Source organism: Hevea brasiliensis, chromosome 13 (genome assembly GCF_030052815.1).
Source record: "Hevea brasiliensis isolate MT/VB/25A 57/8 chromosome 13, ASM3005281v1, whole genome shotgun sequence".
Taxonomy (NCBI): domain Eukaryota; kingdom Viridiplantae; phylum Streptophyta; class Magnoliopsida; order Malpighiales; family Euphorbiaceae; genus Hevea; species Hevea brasiliensis.
The window spans coordinates 35,847,752-35,868,800 of NC_079505.1; the positions used below are offsets into that span (position 1 = coordinate 35,847,752).

General features: G+C 36.7%; 1 protein-coding gene and 2 non-coding genes across 3 annotated transcripts; 2 read left to right on the plus strand and 1 right to left on the minus strand.

The window, feature by feature from the left end:
• The first annotated feature begins 3,758 nt into the window (after positions 1 to 3,758).
• LOC131172352 (small nucleolar RNA R71) lies at positions 3,759 to 3,865 on the plus strand. Its single transcript, XR_009142833.1, has one exon. It is a non-coding gene; the product is annotated as a small nucleolar RNA R71 (small nucleolar RNA).
• Positions 3,866 to 8,530: 4,665 nt separating this feature from the next.
• LOC131172126 (extensin-like) lies at positions 8,531 to 10,069 on the minus strand. The gene is made up of 2 exons (XM_058133079.1): positions 9,575 to 10,069; positions 8,531 to 8,755 (listed from the first exon to the last, which is right to left on the minus strand). Exons 1-2 carry the CDS (start codon positions 10,067 to 10,069, stop codon positions 8,531 to 8,533), a joined length of 720 nt encoding a protein of 239 aa, XP_057989062.1.
• Positions 10,070 to 15,853: 5,784 nt separating this feature from the next.
• Positions 15,854 to 15,960, plus strand: LOC131172433 (small nucleolar RNA R71). The gene has a single exon (XR_009142910.1). It is a non-coding gene; the product is annotated as a small nucleolar RNA R71 (small nucleolar RNA).
• The last annotated feature ends 5,089 nt before the right edge of the window (positions 15,961 to 21,049 follow it).

Consider the following 21,049-nt stretch of genomic DNA (forward strand, 5'->3'; position numbering starts at 1 on the left):
GTATAAGAATCAAGTTTGGGATCTTGTTGACCCACCTGAAGGTATTGTACCTATAGGGAACAAATGGGTTTTTAAGAAGAAAATTGGTTCTGATGGAAAGGTAGAGACCTATAAGGCAAGGCTAGTAGCGAAAGGGTTTTGCCAAAGGCAAGGAATAGACTATGAGGAGACTTTGTTGCCATGCTTAAATCAATTATGATTTTATTAGCAATAGTGCATACTATGATTATGAGATTTGGCGGATGGATGTCAAAAGCCTTTTCTCAATGGATACATTGAAGAAAATATTTTCATGGAACAACCTAAGGGATTTGAATCCCAAGATGGTTCCAAGGTATGCAAGCTAAAGCGATCCATTTATGGGTTGAAACAAGCTTCGAGGAGTTGGAACATCCGTTTTGATGAATCCATTAAATCTTTTGGTATTATAAAAATGAGGATGAGCCATGTGTATATAAGAAGGTTAGTGACAGTGCTATCACTTTCCTTGTCTTATATGTGGATGACATACTGTTGATGGGTAATGACACAGGTATGTTGACAACTATAAAGGTATGGTTGTCAAATACATTCTCCATGAAAGACTTAGGGGAGGCAACCTATATTCTTGGGATTCGCATCTATAGAGATAGAGCGAAAAGAATAATTGGTTTATCCCAAAGTCTATACTTGGAAAAGGTGTTAAAGTGGTTTAACATGCTTGATTCCAAGAGAGGATTGTTACCAGTGAGACATGGTATCCACCTTTCTAAAGAGTTGTCTCCAAAGATACCTGAAGAAAAAGATAAGATGGCCAGGATTCCATATGCTTCGGCTATTGGAAGTTTAATGTATGCAATGTTGTGTACTAGGCCGGATATCGCATATGCTGTTAGTTTGACTAGCAGGTATCAATCCAATCCAGGTTTAGAACACTGGATAGCTGTCAAGAATATTCTTAAGTACTTGAGAAGAACTAAGGATTTATTCTTGATTTATGGAGGTGGAGACTTGCAATTGGATGGTTATACTGATTCTGATTTCCAATCAGATATCGATGATAGAAAGTCTACCTCTGGATATGTGTTCATTTGTAATGGAGGTGCAGTCAGTTGGAAGAGTTCCAAACAGAGCACGCATCGCAGATTCCACTCATCGAGGTCGAGTATATTGTTGCATCGATGTCGCAAAGGAAGCTGTTTGGATAAAGAAGTTCGTGACAGAACTTACAGTAGTTCCTTCCATTGAGTCAGCAGTTCCATTACACTGTGACAACAATGGAGTAGTCATACAGGCTAAGGAACTAAGGTCTCACCCAAAATCCAAACACATAGAAAGGCGCTACCACATTATCAGAGAAATAGTTGGGCAAGGCGATATAGCCATGCAGAAAATAGCATCAGCTGAAAATCCAGCTGATCCATTCACTAAGCCTATGTCACAGACTCAGTTAGATCGACATCTTGAGAAGATAGGTCTAAGATATTGTAATGAATGGCTCTAGTGCTAGTGGGAGATTGTTAGTAGTATGCCCTAGAGCATATCATTTAGTATGTATCTTGTACATATTTTTATTAATAAAAGGCATTTCCACTTTTCCGTTTACATAATATATTTATGTGTAATAGAAAAGGTCCATTGATATTTTGTTAGAAATATTATTCTTAAGTTGTTAAGAATATGAGTGACAATATTTCTAGCACAAAGTATCATAAATAGGTTCACAATCGAGGATACTTCATAATAAGGACATGACTTATCCAGAAAGATTGTATTCATGTTTGTTCCCAAGTTATTTATATGAGATATAAATAAGATGGAATGGTGAGTCTCATGCCATATAACAAACATGATAGGCACTTATAAATGATAAGTAGGTCAACCGGTGACACTTATGACAAGCACATGGAGTTTACTCTTGTCAATGTTTTGTCATAAATCATATCATGCATATAATCTTTAGACCGAGATAGCACGCTTATCTTGTATATAGGTAGTTTGAGTTTGATCTCGCTTTCATACTTGTACTATGTATGGGTATATGGGCATGTGTTGGCTCCTACTAGTTATATATGGAGGTAGGTGTTGATCAAGATGAAATCTGTTCCTCTAAGTAAATAGAGATAAACTCCTATGTTCATTTAATTGTTCTTGATGTTTCAAGTTCTGGCCAGACAGATAGATTTATTCGTAAAAGAGTTTCGATGAGAAAAATCTTTTAATCAAGAACTGGAATTAAAAGAGAACATAATATTCATAGCAAATGGAGTTTGACATAAACCATGACTCGGCTTGAGTTGGGATTTTGTAATGAGAGATTCTAGTGCATGGTAACATATGATTATAGGTTCATTTAAGGTAAATCTTATTACTAATTGGGTGACCATGGCATGCTATGCTAGGTGTTAACCATGGTCTATGAGGTTCATAAAATGATTTAGAGAAATCATTTATGGTAAGAAAGAGTTCTGATGATATTAAGAGTTGATATCATGTCTCATTGCCAATTAGTGATGAGCCTAGTAAGTCACACACATACACAAGTTATCACCTATTTAAATATGATTTAATTAATTAATTAAAGAGTTTAATTGATTAATTAAATAGATTTGGTTTGCAATTAAATTGCAAAGTCCCTAGCATGACTTGAAACCAAATCTAGATTATTGGATGTGTAGTATAAATTAAATTTATATTTAAAGTGTTTAAATATGAATTTAATTAATGAGAAATTAATTAATAGAGATTAATTAATTAATTTATATTTGATATAAATTAATTAGAAGAAGAAAATAATTATTTTGGGTTAAGAACTCAAAATTAAGACACAGGGGCATTTTGGTCATTTCACATGGTGACACGTGGCACCATGAGATGGTGACACATGGCATAACACATAAGCTTGCCAAATGTTTTTTTTAATCATGTAAGATGATTAAAATCAAGATTAAATATAGGTTTGACACTTGGCACAATGTGATTGGGTCACTTAAACCTAGAGCTAATCAAAAGGTGACATGTGGCTAGGGTTTAATGTGTTAACCTAGCTATTTAAGTGTGGTTATGAAAAGAAAACATAACCAGCAGCCTCTCCTCTCAATTGTCACGCCACTTTGAGCCTCTCCAGCTATTTCTCTTCATCTCTCATCAATTCAAAGAGATTAGCCATCAATCTCTTGAATTAAGAACACTAGAAATTGTTTCTAGTGTCCTGTTTACATCTTTAATCTCTTAAAAGGCAGAACTTGAATTTCTAATTATTAGAAAAGGCTTTAGAAGCTATTCAAGGGCTGCCATAGGTGTTCTTGGTGTGGACAAGCTAGAGGGACAACATCTGGTGTCCTGAAGACGAATCTCAAAGGCGCAGACACGCTGCAGCACATCAAGAGGTTAGTGTAATCGTTCTTGATTTAATCTAGTGTTCTAAAATTAATCTGATTAATTTTAAAATCTTAAATGGCAAATACAGATCCAAAAACATATTAAAAGAGTTTTAATATGTTGTTTATCATTGAAATCAAATAGATAAAAATAAATCTTGCATGGTGCATGTGACCCTAGGTGAAAATTTTTGAATTCAATGGTATAATCTTGTGTTTTTCACGCTTCCATTCTTTCAACAACTCCATTGGTAGTTGTTGTAAGCAATTTTATCAAGAGCATAAAAAGCTTCATCTTCAGATTTCTCCATAAGATCACCTCCAGAAGATGCATCAATTGTACTTCTAATAGCTGGTGAAACTCCATTGGAAAAGTGTTGAACAAGAATCCACTTAGGAATCCCATGATGTGGACATCTCCTTTGCAAATCCTTGTACCTCTCCCATGCTTCATACAAGCTCTCATCATCTCTAGGTTTGAAAGAAGTCAGCTCATTTCTCAGCTTAGCTGTCTTGCTTAGTGGAAAATATTGAGCTAAAAATGCTTGAGAAAGTTCATCCCATGTTGTGATAGAACCCGGTGGCAAAGAATGTAACCACTCTCTAGCTCGGTCCTTCAGAGAAAAAGGAAATAATCTGAGTCAAATTGCATCATCAGAAACTCCATTTATCTTCAACATATCACTGATCTCAAGAAAGTGTGCTAGATGCACATGTGGACTTTCACTTGGATTTCCTTCAAATTGTGATTGCTGTACCATCTGACAAAGTGCAGGCTTCAGTTCAAAATTATTAGCTTTTTCCCTTGGTCTTGTGATACTTGGCATGAAATCCCCAATGTTAGGATAGGCATGATCCTTCACAGAGTGGTTGTTATTGTTGTTGTTGGCCATTTCTTCTTGTAATTCCTCTTGCTCTTGTGCTCTTTCTTGTTGTTGTTGAGCTTTAATTTCAGCTTTTCTCCTCTTAGATTCTGCTCTTAAAGCTTTTGCTGTCTTTTCTATTTCTGGGTCAAAGAATAGATTGATTTCTTCACTTTTTGTCCTTCTCATAAAATAAAGCACCTGAAAAACAAACAATTGTTCAATATCAAACAAAAATCAAATCCCCGGCAACGGCGCCAAAAACTTGATGTGACTAATCCGCAAGTATACAGGTCGTCTCAAGTAATAAAGTGATGAATCAAGTATCGTTCCCACGAGGATTTGCTATTTGATTACCAAACTATGAATGAAGCGATTATTTGGGCTGATGACTAATGAATAAATGGTAAATGTAAATGAGCAAGGTAAATTAATTAATCTAATTGAAATGGGTAAGGAGCAAACAAATAAATTCTAATTCTAGTTCGCAATTAAACTAAATTAACAATGGGTAATTTAAATGAAAGTCTAATTATAGTAAAAGTGATTCCAGAGTTGGGGTTTATGCATAAATTAATTGGGATTTGTCTTGGGCATTTCAATTTTAGGGAAAATTAGAGTTTGAAGGAAATTGATTCTAAATTCCCTTGATATCTTTTTCAAGCAAACCAAAGTGTGTTCTAAAATAACCAAACCTACTTTCGTATGTTATTTGATTACTTTAAAACCCATTAAGTTTTGTAACCAATAATTAATTCCTCTTAAAATCCTAGTTTATTTCTAAATCTAGGTTATTTTAAGTTCCAATCCTTGATTATCTATCAATGACTTTCACCTTTCGGTCCTTCAATCAAAGATTAATACAATACCCAATGGGTACTAACATTAGGCAAGTAAATCAAGCACACAAGGAAGGAATCAAAACTCATATTTATGTAAAATGAGGAAATACCCAGTCCAAATCCACAAATTAATCTAAAACATGTTTCCCAACTCTGAAATCTAAAGAGATTACTCACTCATGATGGTATTTGCAAGAAAGATTGATGGAAAAGTAAAGAAAAACATGATAAAAGGACTAAAATAGAAAAACCCAGATAGAAGAACCAAAATCTCTAGTTTCTGGAGCTCCAAAACTGGTGCAGCAGCTCCTCCCCAAGAGAAAATGTCGTCTCCTCTCTCTCTCTATTAAATTTTCTTTCCTTTTTTTTTTTCTTTTCTCTCTTTCCTCTTGTGGCGAAAATAAGGAAATGATGAATTTATATCGTCCCAAAAAGTTGCCCTAAAAGTAAATAAGAGCCAAGGAGTGGATAGAAAATGAGGTGTAAAATTATCCAAGTTAGCAGCATCTTTCACGTTCTGGACAGTCTGCTTAGGGTTCGGCTTAACCCTAAGCAGCTTCTTAGCAAATTTCAGCTTCTGGTCGCACTGCCTGCTTAAGGTTAAGCAAACCTTCAGCAAATCTCGACAGATTTAGAGTAAAATGGACTTTTCGGCTCCTGCTTGACTTGTGCTGCTCCTTAAGCACTGCCGCTTTACCCTAAGCATGATCTTAAGCAAAGCTTCAAGCAAATTTCAGCTGGTTTGCTCTTTCAATGCTTGATTTCTTTAACTTTCCTCCATGCTTAAAGAACTCCAAATCTCTTCAAATTACTTCCTATTGCACTCATTGATCTTCGATTTGCCACAAAATCCTATCAAAAATAACAAAATTACAAAAATCAAATATAAAGTAACTAAAGTTAAAAAATAAGATAAAATAAAGCTAAAAACATAAAATACAGTAAAATATGAGGACAAAATGGATGCAAAACTACCCTAAAATGTCTATATGAAATGAGTGTAACAAATTCCCCCAAACTCAAACCTTTGCTTGTCCTCAAGCGAATTATAACAATTAATGCAATTTGGGGTACCTTATCTTAGATTTATGAAAATTACTTATCCAAACTGTCAAACTTACTTTCAGCCACCAACAAACCATATACCCACTTTCAAGATGCAAAGAATTCAATCCTTACCAAAGTTATCACCGCTTAGCCTTGGGTCAACTATCCATATCATCAAGCCCAAACCAATCAATCACAAGGAATAATCGTGCCTAAATAGACTATAGGGTAATCCATAAACTAAAGTGTCTCAAATAATAATGGAAGTAAATGAATGGATTAATGATATCCCAATCCCATAGGCAATTCTCCTATTCCAATCTCCACTAATGTAGTAAAACACCATCAAAATATCAAAAGGACTTTCAAGGGTTGTAGTGGGGCTAAGGGGTGATAATGTGGCTAACAAGAAAGGGATAAGGGTAACAAAATATGAGAATAATCAAATTATTAAAAGATCAAGACACACAAATTATTATTATTATTTTTTTTAATCATTTGGAAGAAGGAACTTTACAACTATTCACCAATGCTAGCATATAATTTTGAAGCTTTTAGAGGGACTACATAAATAATATTGAATTTGAATTACAATTGTCCCTTTCAATTCACCCCCAAACTCATTTCTTTGTGTACTTGAGTGGTGAATTACTTTACATATCATAATTGAATTTGCTAGCTTTTTTTATTTTAGTCACTTCTCCCAACTAATTGTCATATATATATATATATATATATATATATATATATATATATATATATATATATATATATTTTATCTATTTTTTTTATGTGTATCTATCACTCAAAGGATTATTCTCATGGAGGGTAGGTAAGTGTTTGGGTTTATGGCTAGGTAGTAATGTGAGTTCCAAAGGAATAATAGGGATAAATATAGGCTCAAATTGGTTCCAAAGGGAAATTTTGAAGTGAGGTTGGCTAAGGCTAAAATATGGATTTAAAATTCAAAGAATGCCTAGATCATTTCTTTTTCAAGTGCATGCTATGATTTCACCTTGAAAGGTTTAGGAAGATTGTTCTAGGATTGGTGAGACATCAATTAGCTACTTTTTACCTTAGAGTTTTCTCTAGGCACTCAAAATCAATGCAATTGAGTGGGTGGCCCTTGGCTAAGAAGATAAAAACTAAAGAAAGAATCTAATAACTTTGCACCTATCTAGAACTTTCAATCCATCAAACCCTTCTAAAAGTAAGCTTAATTGCTCTTAAAGTAATTCTCAATCCTCTAAGGACAAGGTAAAAAAAATTATTTTTATGATATGCATGATCCTAAAATGAATGCATAAATTGAATTAAAACTAAGTGTAATCTATATGAAAACTATATGCAAATGTATGTATATGGGTATAGACATGTGTGAGGTTTATATATAAGTGTATGAATTATCTATATATGGATGAATGAAATGCAATAAATGAATGAATGAAAATTTGAAAAATTTTGCAAAAATTTTACCCTCACCCCCAAACACAAATGAAACATTGTCCTCAATGTTTAAAATGAATGCAAAGATGGGCAAAATGGTGTGAATTACTTTATTAATGAAATTTATACAATTGGGGATCAAATCAATATAAGCTCAAGAATTCCAAAATTAGCTCAAAATGATATTAACAATGAAGGCTTAGAGAGAAAAATGTGAAAAAGTATCCCAAATGTATGAATTTACACTGCTGAAGATGTTGCTTAACCTGTTGCATAGGGTAAAGCGAAAGCATAAGCATTGGATACTGTAAGCATAAATAGTAAAAGGGTAAGCTGTTACCTCCAAATGATGTGAAACATATGCCGCTCAAAGAAAATTGTGCAACTCATCAATGTTAACAAAATTAGGATTGAAGAAAAAGATAAAGTGCAAAAATAATGTGCAAGAAAATGAAAAAGTGTAAAGAAATAAAATCTAATAGTTAAATCTAAAATTAAACCAAAAAGCATTCACATAGTAACTATGTCCATAGCAGAAAATAAAATAAGATAAAGTAAACTAAAGGAAAGAAGTGCAAGTATAATCACAAAAACTAATTACCAAAGTATTACAACTATTACTAAAGTTTGAAAATTAAAATAAACAGATTACAAAATAAACCTAAAACAGAAATTAAAACTGTTGCTACTAATCAAGTTCTGTGGTCAAGGCTTTCTTCTTTGCACGTGGTCCGCCTTGAGTTACGGTAGGTTCATTGTGATCCGAAGCTTCAGAAGCAATTTCCAAATTTTCTGTGAGGTCTTTCATTTCTTGAAACATGTCTTAGCCCCAATGATATAAATTGTTGTAAGATTGGGCCAGTTTGTTATAAAGTTCCAACATTTGAAGTTGATGCTGCTTCTGTTTCTTTTTAAGAGATAAAAATCTCTTTTTAAGTTTCTTTTCGAGCTTCTTCTTTTGGTTAACTTGCTGCTAACCCATGGTATCAATTTTGACTTCTAAGCTCTTCAAGGTAGCAAGAATTTCTGTGGTGTCAGGTGAGGGAACAGATGGTTGGACAGTGAAACTTGCTATCCTGGATTCCAAGGATCTTAAGAGGGACAAAATGTCTGCTGAAAACTGTGGGGTAGTGGTTGGTTGGGGTTCTGCTGGTGCAAAGGTAGTGGGGTCTGCTATACCAGTGGCTTCAGGATGCTGCTGTAACAGATTATAGGTATGGCCTACTTTCTCACAAACATCCATGTGCAGCAACATTGTGCTGTCTATATATGATTCACCAGAAACTGGCAGCAACTTATATAGACTAGCATCAAAGCTAAATGAGTTTGCTATAGCAGTTATATACCCCCCAAAAACTATACTACCTTTAGTATGCTTCGTGACAATTTGGTGCCAATGAGTAGCTATGAAATGGGCTGTGCTTACATGTTTTCTCTCCTTCATGCACCACAAGAAAAATAAGTCTCCAGCTCCCACAATACTGTTACTGTGTCCCCTTCCTAAAATAGTGTAAGAAATGAACCTATGGAGGTATTTCAACACATGATCGACTATCCTAGAGGCTTTTGCAGTCCTCTGTCGATAATAACCCCCAAAAGGTGCAATATCTTTCCAGAATTGAACAGGGTCATAAACAGTTTGCTGCCACTCAATATTTTTATACCCCAAATCCTGAAAACCAAAAATTGCATTCATGGCATCCATGTCTAACTCCCTATCAATTCCAGCACATCGAAAATATATTACATCTTTATGCTCAAGCACTGTTGGTTTGAAATTCAGCCTTAAGGAACTCAAAAATTCCAGGGTCAAATCCTTGTACACTGGTTCCCTAATCTTAGCAAAATTAGTCCAGCTGATAGCATCCAAATAGGCAAATACAAAATCATAAATGCCTAATTCTTTTAAAATCTACTCATCCATATATTTGTTTGCCAAAATAGGTTTAGAAACTAATTTCTCATAGGCATTTTTCATATCCATATCCTTAAAAGCCCAAGGTAATGGAGATATTACCTCCTCTATGTCACTAGCAAATGACGCAGGTGCTGCTGGAGAGTTCAAGGGTGATTGAGACACTGGTGTTTGGACGGCTGGTGCTGGAATTTGCGAGGAAGACCTAGTTCTTTTGCTGACTGGTTCAGAGGAAGGTTGAGGTGGAGAATTTAGGTCAAAAGGAACAAAGGGTACTCGTTTCCGTTTTCCGACAGGGGTTTTCTTGGGTCTACCTGCAGCCTTTTGAGTTTTGCCTTTGGTTTTCGTTTGAGTAGGCACAGGCTCAGGCATTGGTTCTGGGGAATGAGTGTCGAGAATTGGTATTTCATTTTGCGGTTCAGTTTGTGGTGAGAGGGGAGTCGGCGGAATGAGGGTTGGTGTTCGGTCTGGGGGTAGTGGTGGCGATTGAGGTGGTGGCGACTGAGGTAACGGCAGCGTTTGCGGTGGTGGCGATTGAGGGAACGGCGGACTGGGACTGGGATTAGGGTTTATGGGTAGGGAGGATGGAGTACCCATTTCCGATTCGACAGAGTGTCGAGATTTTCTGGGTTTAGGTTTGTGGGTAGACCACATTTTAATTCTCACTATTTATTGAAAAGAAAAAAACCTTTCAGCTTCCCGTAAGAATTTGCCGGAAAAAATGGAGTGGGAAGGGAGTCGGCGAGGTTTATCGGGAGTTTGAGCGAGGCTTTTGTAAAAATGGCGAAAATTTTTGGGTTTTTTAAAATGTGGGGCAGACATGTGGTAATATGGGTCATGCTTGGGGTTAAGCATAAGGTTCAGCAGAATTTGCTTAAGACTCTGCTTGACAAGTAACACCATCAGCAAGTTTCGGCAGGTTTTAGGAAAAATTGTAGTTTTGCTTACCAAAAACAGTCCAAAAGCTATGGAATGCTATCATAACCCTCAGCAATTACCAAATACACACAAACACCATAAAATTTAGGGATTTAAGCTCATCATCTCTTAGAACTCATCAAACACTTTATATTTTCATTTAGCTCATCAAGCATTTTTCAATTGAGGCACCAATTGTGACTACCCTTTTGCACACTTAATGAAATGATCTCCTTTCTGAACTTATACCAAAAGTACATTTTCGGCAGCATTTGAGACAAGTTCCAAACATTCAAAAATTGCAGAAAAGACATAGAAATTGACCTTTTAAGCAGCATGAACAGTAGCATGAACAGTAGCAAAAATCTGCAGACCGTAAAAACTAACCGCAATTCAAACAAAAACATGTAAATTCCTATCAGACTACAAAATTATATATACACTAAAAGGTAAAACTTAACAAACACTATTTTTGCACCTCAATAAAGCTCACATCAGTCCTAAATATCAAAATTGATCCTCATTCAAGTTGCATTTCACAGAATTTACACAAGACACAAAATCAAACATGTGCTATCAAATAGATTGCAATATCAGCAATTTAGCACAAGTTTAAAGGTGTTACTATTCACAGGTACTGGATAGAGTGCAGAATTTTGCTTATACTTGCTCTCTTTCAATTCTTTCTTTTTGCTACAAGTGTTAATTTGCCCAATCTTCATGAATGACCTACAAAAGATAAACAAATGTCACTTTTGAGTTTAATGAGGGTAAAAACTGAAAATGAAATGAAATGGAAAATTAACAAACTATAAAAGGATACACTTGGGTTGCCTCCCAAGAAGCGCTTGTTTAAGGTCTTAAGCTTGACCTTCCACTCCAAATCACCTAAGTATCCCTGATTGGAGAACCAAGCCATGAAACCTCTACAACCTTTTGTGTGGGTTCTCCAACAATATAATGCTTTAATCTCTGCCCATTAACTTTGAAAGTCCCTGAGGTTTCATTTCCTATCTCAACAGCTCCATAGGGATATACCCCTATAACAGTGTAGGGATATACCATCTTGACTTTAATTTTCCGGGAAATAACCTTAACCTAGAGTTGTATAGAAGAACAACATCCCCTTCTTGAAATTCTTTCCTCCTAATATGCTTATCATGCCATTTCTTAGTTCTTTCCTTGTAAAGCTTGGCATTTTCATAAGCATCCAATCTAAGTTCCTTAAGTTCATTTAGTTGCAGCATTCTTTTTTCTCCTGCAGTTTTTAAGTCAAAATTCAGTGTCCTTATGGCCCAATATGCTCTATGCTCTAACTCCAAAGGTAAATGATAAGCTTTCCCATAAACCAATCTAAATGGGGTAGTGCCAATAGGAGTTTTAAAAGCTGTTCTATAGGCCCAAAGAGCATCATCTAACTTTAGTGACCAATCTTTCCTTGAACTATTCACTGTTTTCTGAGGAATTCTTTTCAACTCTCTATTTAAGATCTCCACTTGACCACTAGTTTGTGGATGGTAGGGTGTTGCAACCTTGTGCTTCACTCCATATTTTTGTAATAATCTTTCAAATTGATGGTTGCAAAAATGAGAACCTCCATCACTTATAGTGGCATGTGGAGTTCCAAATCTTGTGAAAATGAACTTTTTAAGGAATTTAATCACAACTCTAACATCATTAATTGGAGAAGGTATAGCTTTAACCCATTTGCTCACATAATCTACTCCAACTAAAATGTATTTGTGTCCAAAGGATGATGGAAAAGGTCCCATGAAATCAATGCCCCACACATCAAATAGTTCCACTTCCAATATATGTTGGAGGGGCATTTCATCTCTCTTCGAGATATTACCCATCCTTTGACACCTATCACATGCGTTTACAAACTTCCTCACATCTTTAAACATGTGTGGCCAAAAGAACCCTGCTTGAAGAACTTTTTCTGCAGTCTTTGTCATGCTCATATGACCCCCATAAAGTGAAGAATGGCAATCTTTAATAATATTCCCTATCTCCTCATCAGCTAAACATCTTCTAATCAACCCATCTCCACATCTCTTGAACAAAAATGGCTCTTCCCAATCATAATCCTTCACATCAAAAAGAAATTTCTTCTTTTGCTGCCATGTTAGGTCAGGTGGAAGGATTCCACACACTAGATAGTTCACAAAATCTGCATACCAAGGGGTTTTTGCATTCATGATTACTAAGTAATTTATTTGAGCATCGTCTGAGGTCCTACTTGCATAGTATATTGCATACACCTTCTTATCTCTCCTTTGTCCCAAAACAGCCCCAATGGCATAATCACTAGCATCGCACATTAACTCAAAAGGTAACGACCAATCGGGTGGCTGCATAATAGGAGCAGATATCAAAGCTTCCTTTATCCTGCAAAAAGCATTCATACAATTAGTATCAAAATGGATTTCCACATCATTACTCAATAAATTGGTAAGAGGCTTAGAAATCTTAGAGAAATCCTTGATGAATCTCCTGTAAAATCCAGCATGCCCCAAGAAACTCCTCACTCCTTTCACAGATGTTGGGGGTGGCATTTTCTCAATAATTTCTACCTTTGCTTTATCCACCTCAATACCCCTGTTTGACACAAGATGTCCTAAAACAATTCCTTCTTGTACCATAAAATGGCACTTTTCCCAATTCAAAACTAAATTGAACTCTTCACATCTCTGTAAAACCTTAGACAAGTTAGATAAGCATTCATCAAAAGATTTACCATACACAGAAAAATCATCTATGAAAACTTCCATAATACCCTCAATCATGTCAGAAAATATGGACATCATACATCTTTGAAATGTAGCAGGGGCATTACATAGTCCAAATGGCATCCTTCGATATGTAAAGGTACCATAAGGACATGTGAATGTAGTTTTATCCTGATCATCTGGGTGAATAGGGATCTGAAAGAACCCTGAATAGCCATCCAAATAGCAAAAATAAGAATGATGAGCTAGTCTCTCAAGCATTTGATCTATAAATGGTAATGGAAAATGGTCCTTTCTAGTTGCATTATTCATTTTCCTATAGTCTATACACATTCTCCATCCAGTTACAGTCCTTGTAGGTATTAGTTCATCATTTTCATTTTTCACTACTGTGATGCCCCCTTTCTTAGGTACAACATGAATTGGACTTACCCAATTGCTGTCAGAATCAGGGTAAATGATACCTGCATCAAGCAATTTTAAGATCTCCTTTTTCACAACCTCTTTCATATTTGGATTCAATCTCCTCTGTGACTCTCGAGAGGCTTTATTATTATTTTCCAACAAAATTCTATGCATGCACACAGAAGGATGTATTCCTTTAATATCATCAATGGTATAACCAATTATCCTTCTATGCTTTCTAAGAACTCTTAATAATTTTTCAACCTCACAATCAGTTAATTTAGCACTAACAATCACAGGATATGTAGAATTTTGACCTAGAAATGCATACCTGAGATTTGTTGGAAGAGGTTTCAACTCTACCTTAGGTGCCTCACCTTTTTCAAGCTTTGATGATGAAGTTGTATCTTGCTTCAAGTCCCCAATCTTTTCAATATCAGCCATAGGCAAAGGTGGATTTCCTTCCAAAATTGTAGCATATTCTGCAGCTTCTTCAATCTCATCCCCTTTTTTGATGTTATGAACCAAATAAGCTTCTAAGGGATCTTTAGGATGTTGCCTTTTAAGCACTTCTCTGACCTCTTCATCTATCACATCAATTCTCAAGCATGAATTTGAATCATCTTTCTTTTTCATTGCTTGAAACAAATTAAATTCAACTTTCTCTTCCCCAACTTCTAATGTAAGCCTCCCATTTTTTACATCAATCACAGCTCCAGCAGTAGCAAGGAAAGGTCTACCTAGAATAATAGGAATGTGTACATCCTCCTCCATCTCCAATACCACAAAATCCACTGGTATGAAAAATTTTCCAACTTTCAGAGGAACATTCTCAATTAGCCCAATTGGAAATTTAATAGACCTATCTGCTAACTGTAGTGATATGGTAGTAGGCTTCATTTCTCCAACCTTCACTTTCTCATAGATAGACAATGGCATCAGACTAACACTGGCTCCAAGATCACATAAAGCCTTATCTATACTGATATCCCCAATGTGACATGGTATGGAAAAACTCCCAGGATCTTTCAGTTTGGGTGGAAGCTTATTTTGCAAAATAGAACTGCTTTCTTCCGTGAGAGCTACAGTCTCAAATTCCTCCAATTTCTTCTTGTTAGATAAAATCTCCTTCAAAAATTTAGCATAAGAAGGCATTTGTGCTAAGGCATCAGTGAAAGGAATAGTCACATGCAAAGACTTCAATACCTCCAAGAACTTCCCAAATTGTTTATTGAATTTTGCTTTCTGGAACCTTTGTGGCAATGGTAAAGGTGGCATATAGGCTTTAGGTGCAACATATTTTGGTTCTTCTTCTTTGCTTTCCCTCTCCTTACTTCCTTTTTCTTCCACTGAATTTTCTTTTTCAGCTTCAAATCTAACTCCAGCTTCAGTTTGTTCATCTCCTTCTCTGTTTTTCTCTTCTTCAATTTTCTCTTCAATCTTTTTATCTCCATTCTCCAATATTTTTCCACTCCTCAATGTAATAGCCTTGCAATGCTCCCTTGAATTCTCTGGCTGGCTAGGGAGCTTCCCAAATGCTTTGTTACTTGAAGAACTAGATTGCTGAGCTATTTGATTCTCTAACATCTTATTGTGTGTTGCCATTTGATCCACTTTAGATGCTAATTGAGAAATTATTTCTTGTTGACTTTGATGGCTCACAAGTAGAGTTTCAATCATAGCTTCTAATCTAGCTGTCTTGTCTGGTTGTGCTTGTTGTGGTAGAGGTGGAGCAGGTGCATTTTGAGGTTTAGAAATTCCAGGAGGAGGACCTCTATTCTGCTGAAAATTCTGATTTTGTTGATATCCAGAAGGTTGCTGAAAATTCTGATTTTGCCCTTGTCTACCTCCCCAAGAGAAATTTGGCTGGTTTCTCCATGCTGGATCATAAGTTGCAGAAAATGAGTTACCACCTGGTCTTTGATTGTAGTTCCCCACATAATCCACTTGCTCACTTGAAAAATCTTGATTAAGTGCAGAAAAATCTGCTGCACAATTGACATTTGCAGCCCTAACTTCTACTGAATTACTAGAACCTACGGCTGAAGAATCTACTTTCATGCTTAGCTTGTCCATCTTCCTTGTCAAAGCATCAAACTTAGCATTTATCATATTCATTGCATCAAGCTCAAACATAGCAGCTGGTTTCTTGATTTCATTCCTCTCATAACTCCATTGGTAGTTGTTATAAGCAATTTTATCAAGAGCAGAAAAAGCTTCATCTTCAGATTTCTCCATAAGATCACCTCCAGAAGATGCATCAATTGTACTTCTAATAGCTGGTGAAACTCCATTGTAAAAGTGTTGAACAAGCATCCACTTAGGAATCCCATAATGTGGACATCTCCTTTGCAAATCCTTGTACCTCTCCCATGCTTCATACAAGCTCTCATCATCTCTAGGTTTGAAAGAAGTCAGCTCATTTCTCAGCTTAGCTGTCTTGCTTAGTGGAAAATATTGAGCTAAAAATGCTTGAGAAAGTTCATCCCATGTTGTGATAGAACCCGGTGGCAAAGAATGTAACCACTCTCTAGCTCGGTCCTTCAGAGAAAAAGGAAATAATCTGAGTCGAATTGCATCATCAGAAACTCCATTTATCTTCAACATATCACTGATCTCAAGAAAGTGTGCTAGATGCACATGTGGACTTTCACTTGGATTTCCTTCAAATTGTGATTGCTATACCATCTGACAAAGTGCAGGCTTCAGTTCAAAATTATTAGCTTCTACCCTTGGTCTTGTGATACTTGGCATGAAATCCCCAATGTTAGGATAGGCATGATCCTTCACAGAGCGGTTGTTATTGTTGTTATTGGCCATTTCTTCTTGTAATTCCTCTTGTTGTTGTGATCTTTCTTGTTGTTGTTGAGCTTTAATTTCAGCTTTTCTACTCTTGGATTCTGCTCTTAAAGCTTTTGCTGTCTTTTCTATTTCTGGGTCAAAGAATAGATTGATTTCTTCACTTTTTGTCCTTCTCATAAAATAAAGCACCTGAAAAACAAAATAAACAAATTCTCAAAGTAAAATGGTAAAAAGAAAATAAAATAAAATGCCCAAATTAACCAAACAAACAATTGTTCAATATCAAACAAAAATCAAATCCCCGGCAACGGTGCCAAAAACTTGATGTGACTAATCCGCAAGTATACAGGTCATCTCAAGTAATAAAGTGATGAATCAAGTATCGTTCCCACGAGGATTTGCTGTTTGATTACCAAACTATGAATGAAGCGATTATTTGGGCTAATGATTAATGAATAAATGGTAAATGTAAATGAGCAAGGTAAATTGATTAATCTAATTGAAATGGGTAAGGAGAAAATAAATAAATTCTAATTCTAGTTCGCAATTAAACTAAATTAGCAATGGGTAATTTAAATGAAAGTCTAATTATGGTAAAAGTGATTCCAGAGTTGGGGTTTATGCATAAATTAATTGGGATTTGTCTTGGGTATTTCAATTTTAGGGAAAAATAGAGTTTGAAGGAAATTGATTCTAAATTCCCTTGATATCTTTTTCAAGCAAACCAAAGTGGGTTCTAAAATAACCAAACCTACTTTCGTATGTTATTTGATTACTTTAAAACCCATGAAGTTTTGTAACCAATAATTAATTCCTCTTAAAATCCTAGTTTATTTCTAAATCTAGGTTATTTTAAGTTCCAATCCTTGATTATCTATCAATGACTTTCACCTTTCGGTCCTTCAATCAAAGATTAATACAATACCCAATGGGTACCAACATTAGGCAAGTAAATCAAGCACACAAGGAAGGAATCAAAACTCATATTTATGTAAAATAAGGAAATACCCAGTCCAAATCCACAAATTAATCTAAAACATGTTTCCCAACTCTGAAATCTAAAGAGATTACTCACTCATGATGGTATTTATAAGAAAGATTGATGGAAAAGTAAAGAAAAACATGATAAAAGGACTAAAATAGAAAAACCCAGATAGAAGAACCAAAATCTCTAGTTTCTGGAGCTCCAAAACTGGTGCAGCAGCTCCTCCCCAAGAGAAAATGGCGTCTCCTCTCTCTCTCTATTAAATTTTCTTTCCTTTTTTTTTCTTTTCTCTCTTTCCTCTTGTGGCAAAAATAAGGAAATGATGAATTTATATCATCCCAAAAAGTTGCCCTAAAAGTAAATAAGAGCCAAGGAGTGGATAGGAAATGAGGTGTAAAATTATCCAAGTCGTGACATCTTTCACGTTAGGCGATGCAGCTTAGGGTTCGGCTTAACCCTAAGCAGCTTCTTAGCAAATTTCAGCTTCTGGTCGCACTGCCTGCTTAAGGTTAAGCAGACCTTCAGCAAATCTCGGCAGACTTAGAGTAAAATGGACTTTTCTGCTCTTGCTTGACTTGTGCTGCTCCTTAAGCACTGCCGCTTTACCCTAAACATGATCTTAAGCAAAGCTTCAAGCAAATTTTGGCTGGTTTGCTCTTTCAAGGCTTGATTTCTTTAACTTTCCTCCATGCTTAAAGAACTCCAAATCTCTTCAAATCACTTCCTATTGCACTCATTGATCTTCGATTTGCCACAAAATCCTATCAAAAACAACAAAATTACAAAAATCAAATATAAAGTATCTAAAGTTAACAAATAAGATAAAATAAAGCTAAAAACATAAAATACACTAAAATATGAGGACAAAATGGATGCAAAACTACCCTAAAATGCCTATATGAAATGAGTGTAACAATTTTGTTGATGAAATGGAGTTTGGGATTGATTGAAAATATTGGAAGTGTTTTTCACAGGTTCCGAAGAACTGTTTTCTCCATTTTTAGCCGGTACTCTGCCGGATTTTCTATAAAATTTACGGAACCTCAAATAAATTTATGACTTCAATAAATGACTGAAATGAATTATATTTCGCAAATTATACTCCATAACTATAAAAAAAAATAAATTAGGAAGAATAAAAATAATTGAATTAAAATAGAGTGTTCCGGTATACTGTGTGGCATATCTTACTCGGCTACACTGTAGACGGGTAAGAGGTGTCACATTTAGTGGTATCAGAGCCAGGTTTAGGCGTTTCTGGGCCTAGATTGACTCCATACCATGCATTGCATTTGTAAGAGTCGAGGTGACACTAATGCAGATCTGTTTGTCTTTGTTATTTTAAATAGGATATGGACCCTACATCACAGAGAGCAGTTGAGGAGGAAGTGGAGAGTCATGCTCCACCTGCACTACCGAGACTAGGGCGAGGAGAACTGCTCCACCAGCTCCATCAGAGCCTGCTCAACCTCCACAGGCCGTGTTCCAGCAAATGGCCGAATTCTTCAAACAAATGGTTGGGGTAATGCCACCACTACCACCACCTCCACAACCGAAATCACACTTAGAAAGATTGAGAAAATTTAGAGCAGTGGACTTCTTTGGCAAGAGAGAAGATGATTCTGTTGCAGCCAAAAATTGGTTGAACAGAATAGGCAGAGTTTTAAAACAACTCCACTGCACTCCTGAACAAAATCTATAAGCTGCTATATCTCTGTTGCAAGATGATGCATATGAATGGTGGGATATGGTGTCCAGTGAAGTACAGCCAGAAGTAATAACTTGGGACTTCTTCCTCTCCGAATTCAAGAAGAAATATGTGGGTAGTGTATACCTAAAAGAGAGAAGAAGGAAATTCATTAACCTAAGGCAGAGACAGTTGACAGTGGCCGAGTATGAAAAGGAATTTGTCAGATTGAGCCGCTACGGAAGGGAGATAGTCCCTAATGAAGCTGAAAGGTGTAAGAGATTTGAAGAAGGATTAAATAACAATATAAAGATCATGATCACTGCATTGGGAATCATAGACTTCACCAAGTTAGTGGAAGCTGCAATAAAAGTTGAAAGAGTAAGAATAAGTGAGCAGACCAGAAGAGAGAGACAACAGAAGAGGGGCCCGGGTCAGTCTAGTTCATCTCCTATACCTGGGAAGAAGTTCAAAGGTCCACCTACGCAGAGTTCAGGTCAACCACAAGGTTAGGGTCAGTCTCAGGGGCCCAGGCCATAGTTTACCCCTAGGAGAGGTCAGTCCACACCATCAGTGGGCAGCTCTCCAGGGATGGGGTTCAGGGGACCAGCCCTAGCATCTTCTGTATGTCCACATTGCCTGAAGTGGCATAAGGGGGAGTGTTGGAGAGTGACTAGTGCCTGCTTAAGGTGTGGGTCAACAGAGCATCAATTGAGGAACTGTCCACGCAGAACTACTATAGCTGCTCTAACACAAGCAGACAGACCTACTCTTGCACCATAAAGAGGTAGGAAATCTGGCAAATCTGAGGCAGTGGGACCATCATAGAGGCCTGCATCTGAGCGGCGAGAGGCTCGAGGCGGACCACTGCGAGCCTATTTCATGAGAGCTCGGGAGGAGCAAGATGCCGGACATCATCGAGTGCGTTCTCCTCTACAATACATCTGTGCATGCATTGGTGGATCCAGTATCCACTCATTCATACATCTGCATCAACCTACCCGTAGAAAGGGGGACACTAGTAGGGGAGAGTGACCAAGACATTCTGGTCACTAATCCATTGAGCCACAATGTAGTAGTGAACAAAGTGTACAAGGGTTGCTCGTTAAGGATTCAAGGGTATGAATTCTTGGTAGAATTGATTGAGTTGCCTTTCCATGAGTTGATGTAATTTTGGGAATGGACTGGTTATCACGTCATCAGGCAATAGTTGATTGTAAATTGAAGAGAATTTCTTTGAAAACTCCTGAGGGTAATGAGATTACAGTTGTGGGGGAAAGGACAGGTTTCTTGTCCAATGTCATATCAGCCACAGTTGCAAGAAAACTGATGAGAAAAGGCTGTGAAGCCTACCTAGCACATGTGGTGGATACTTGGCAGGCTAAGCCAAATCTGTGTGACATACCCACAGCAAAAGACTTCCCAAACGTGTTCCCTGAAGAATTGCCTGGTTTGCCACCAGAAAGGGAAGTTGAATTTGCTATTGAGGTACTGCCGGGTACAGCACCAATCTCTATTGCCCCTTATAGGATGGTGCCTACAGAATTGAAGGAACTGAAAATCCAGTTATAGGAGTTACTGGATATGGGGTTTATACACCCCAGTGTGTTACCATGGGGAGCTCCAGTGCTGTTTGTAAAGAAAAAAGATGGGACTTTGAGGTTATGTATTGATTACCGACAGTTGAATAAAGTGACAGTGAAGAATAAGTATCCGTTGCCTAGAATTGATGATCTGTTTGATCAGTTGAAGGGAGCAGGAGTATTTTCTAAAATTGATCTCAGATCAGGGTATCATCAGTTGAGGGTGAAGGATGCAGATGTGCCAAAGACTGCATTCAGGACCCGGTATGGGCATTATGAGTTTCTGGTGATGCCCTTTGGCCTAACAAATGCACCAGCGGCATTCATGGACCTTATGAACCGTATCTTCCATCCATACCTAGATCAGTTCGTAGTAGTCTTTATTGATGATATTTTGGTGTATTCCAAGACCAGGGAAGAACATGATGAGCATTTGAGGATTGTTCTGCAAACCCTGAGAGAAAA

What these genes read in the sequence shown, in the direction of transcription:
- LOC131172126 (XM_058133079.1), bottom strand. Translation starts at nt 10,069, where the DNA reads ATGGGTACTCCATCCTCCCTACCCATAAACCCTAATCCCAGTCCCAGT. An exon ending in TTGCTAGTGACATAGAGGAG is followed by an intron (nt 8,756 to 9,574) that starts GTAATATCTCCA and finishes AATCTGTTACAG; the next exon opens with CAGCATCCTGAAGCCACTGG.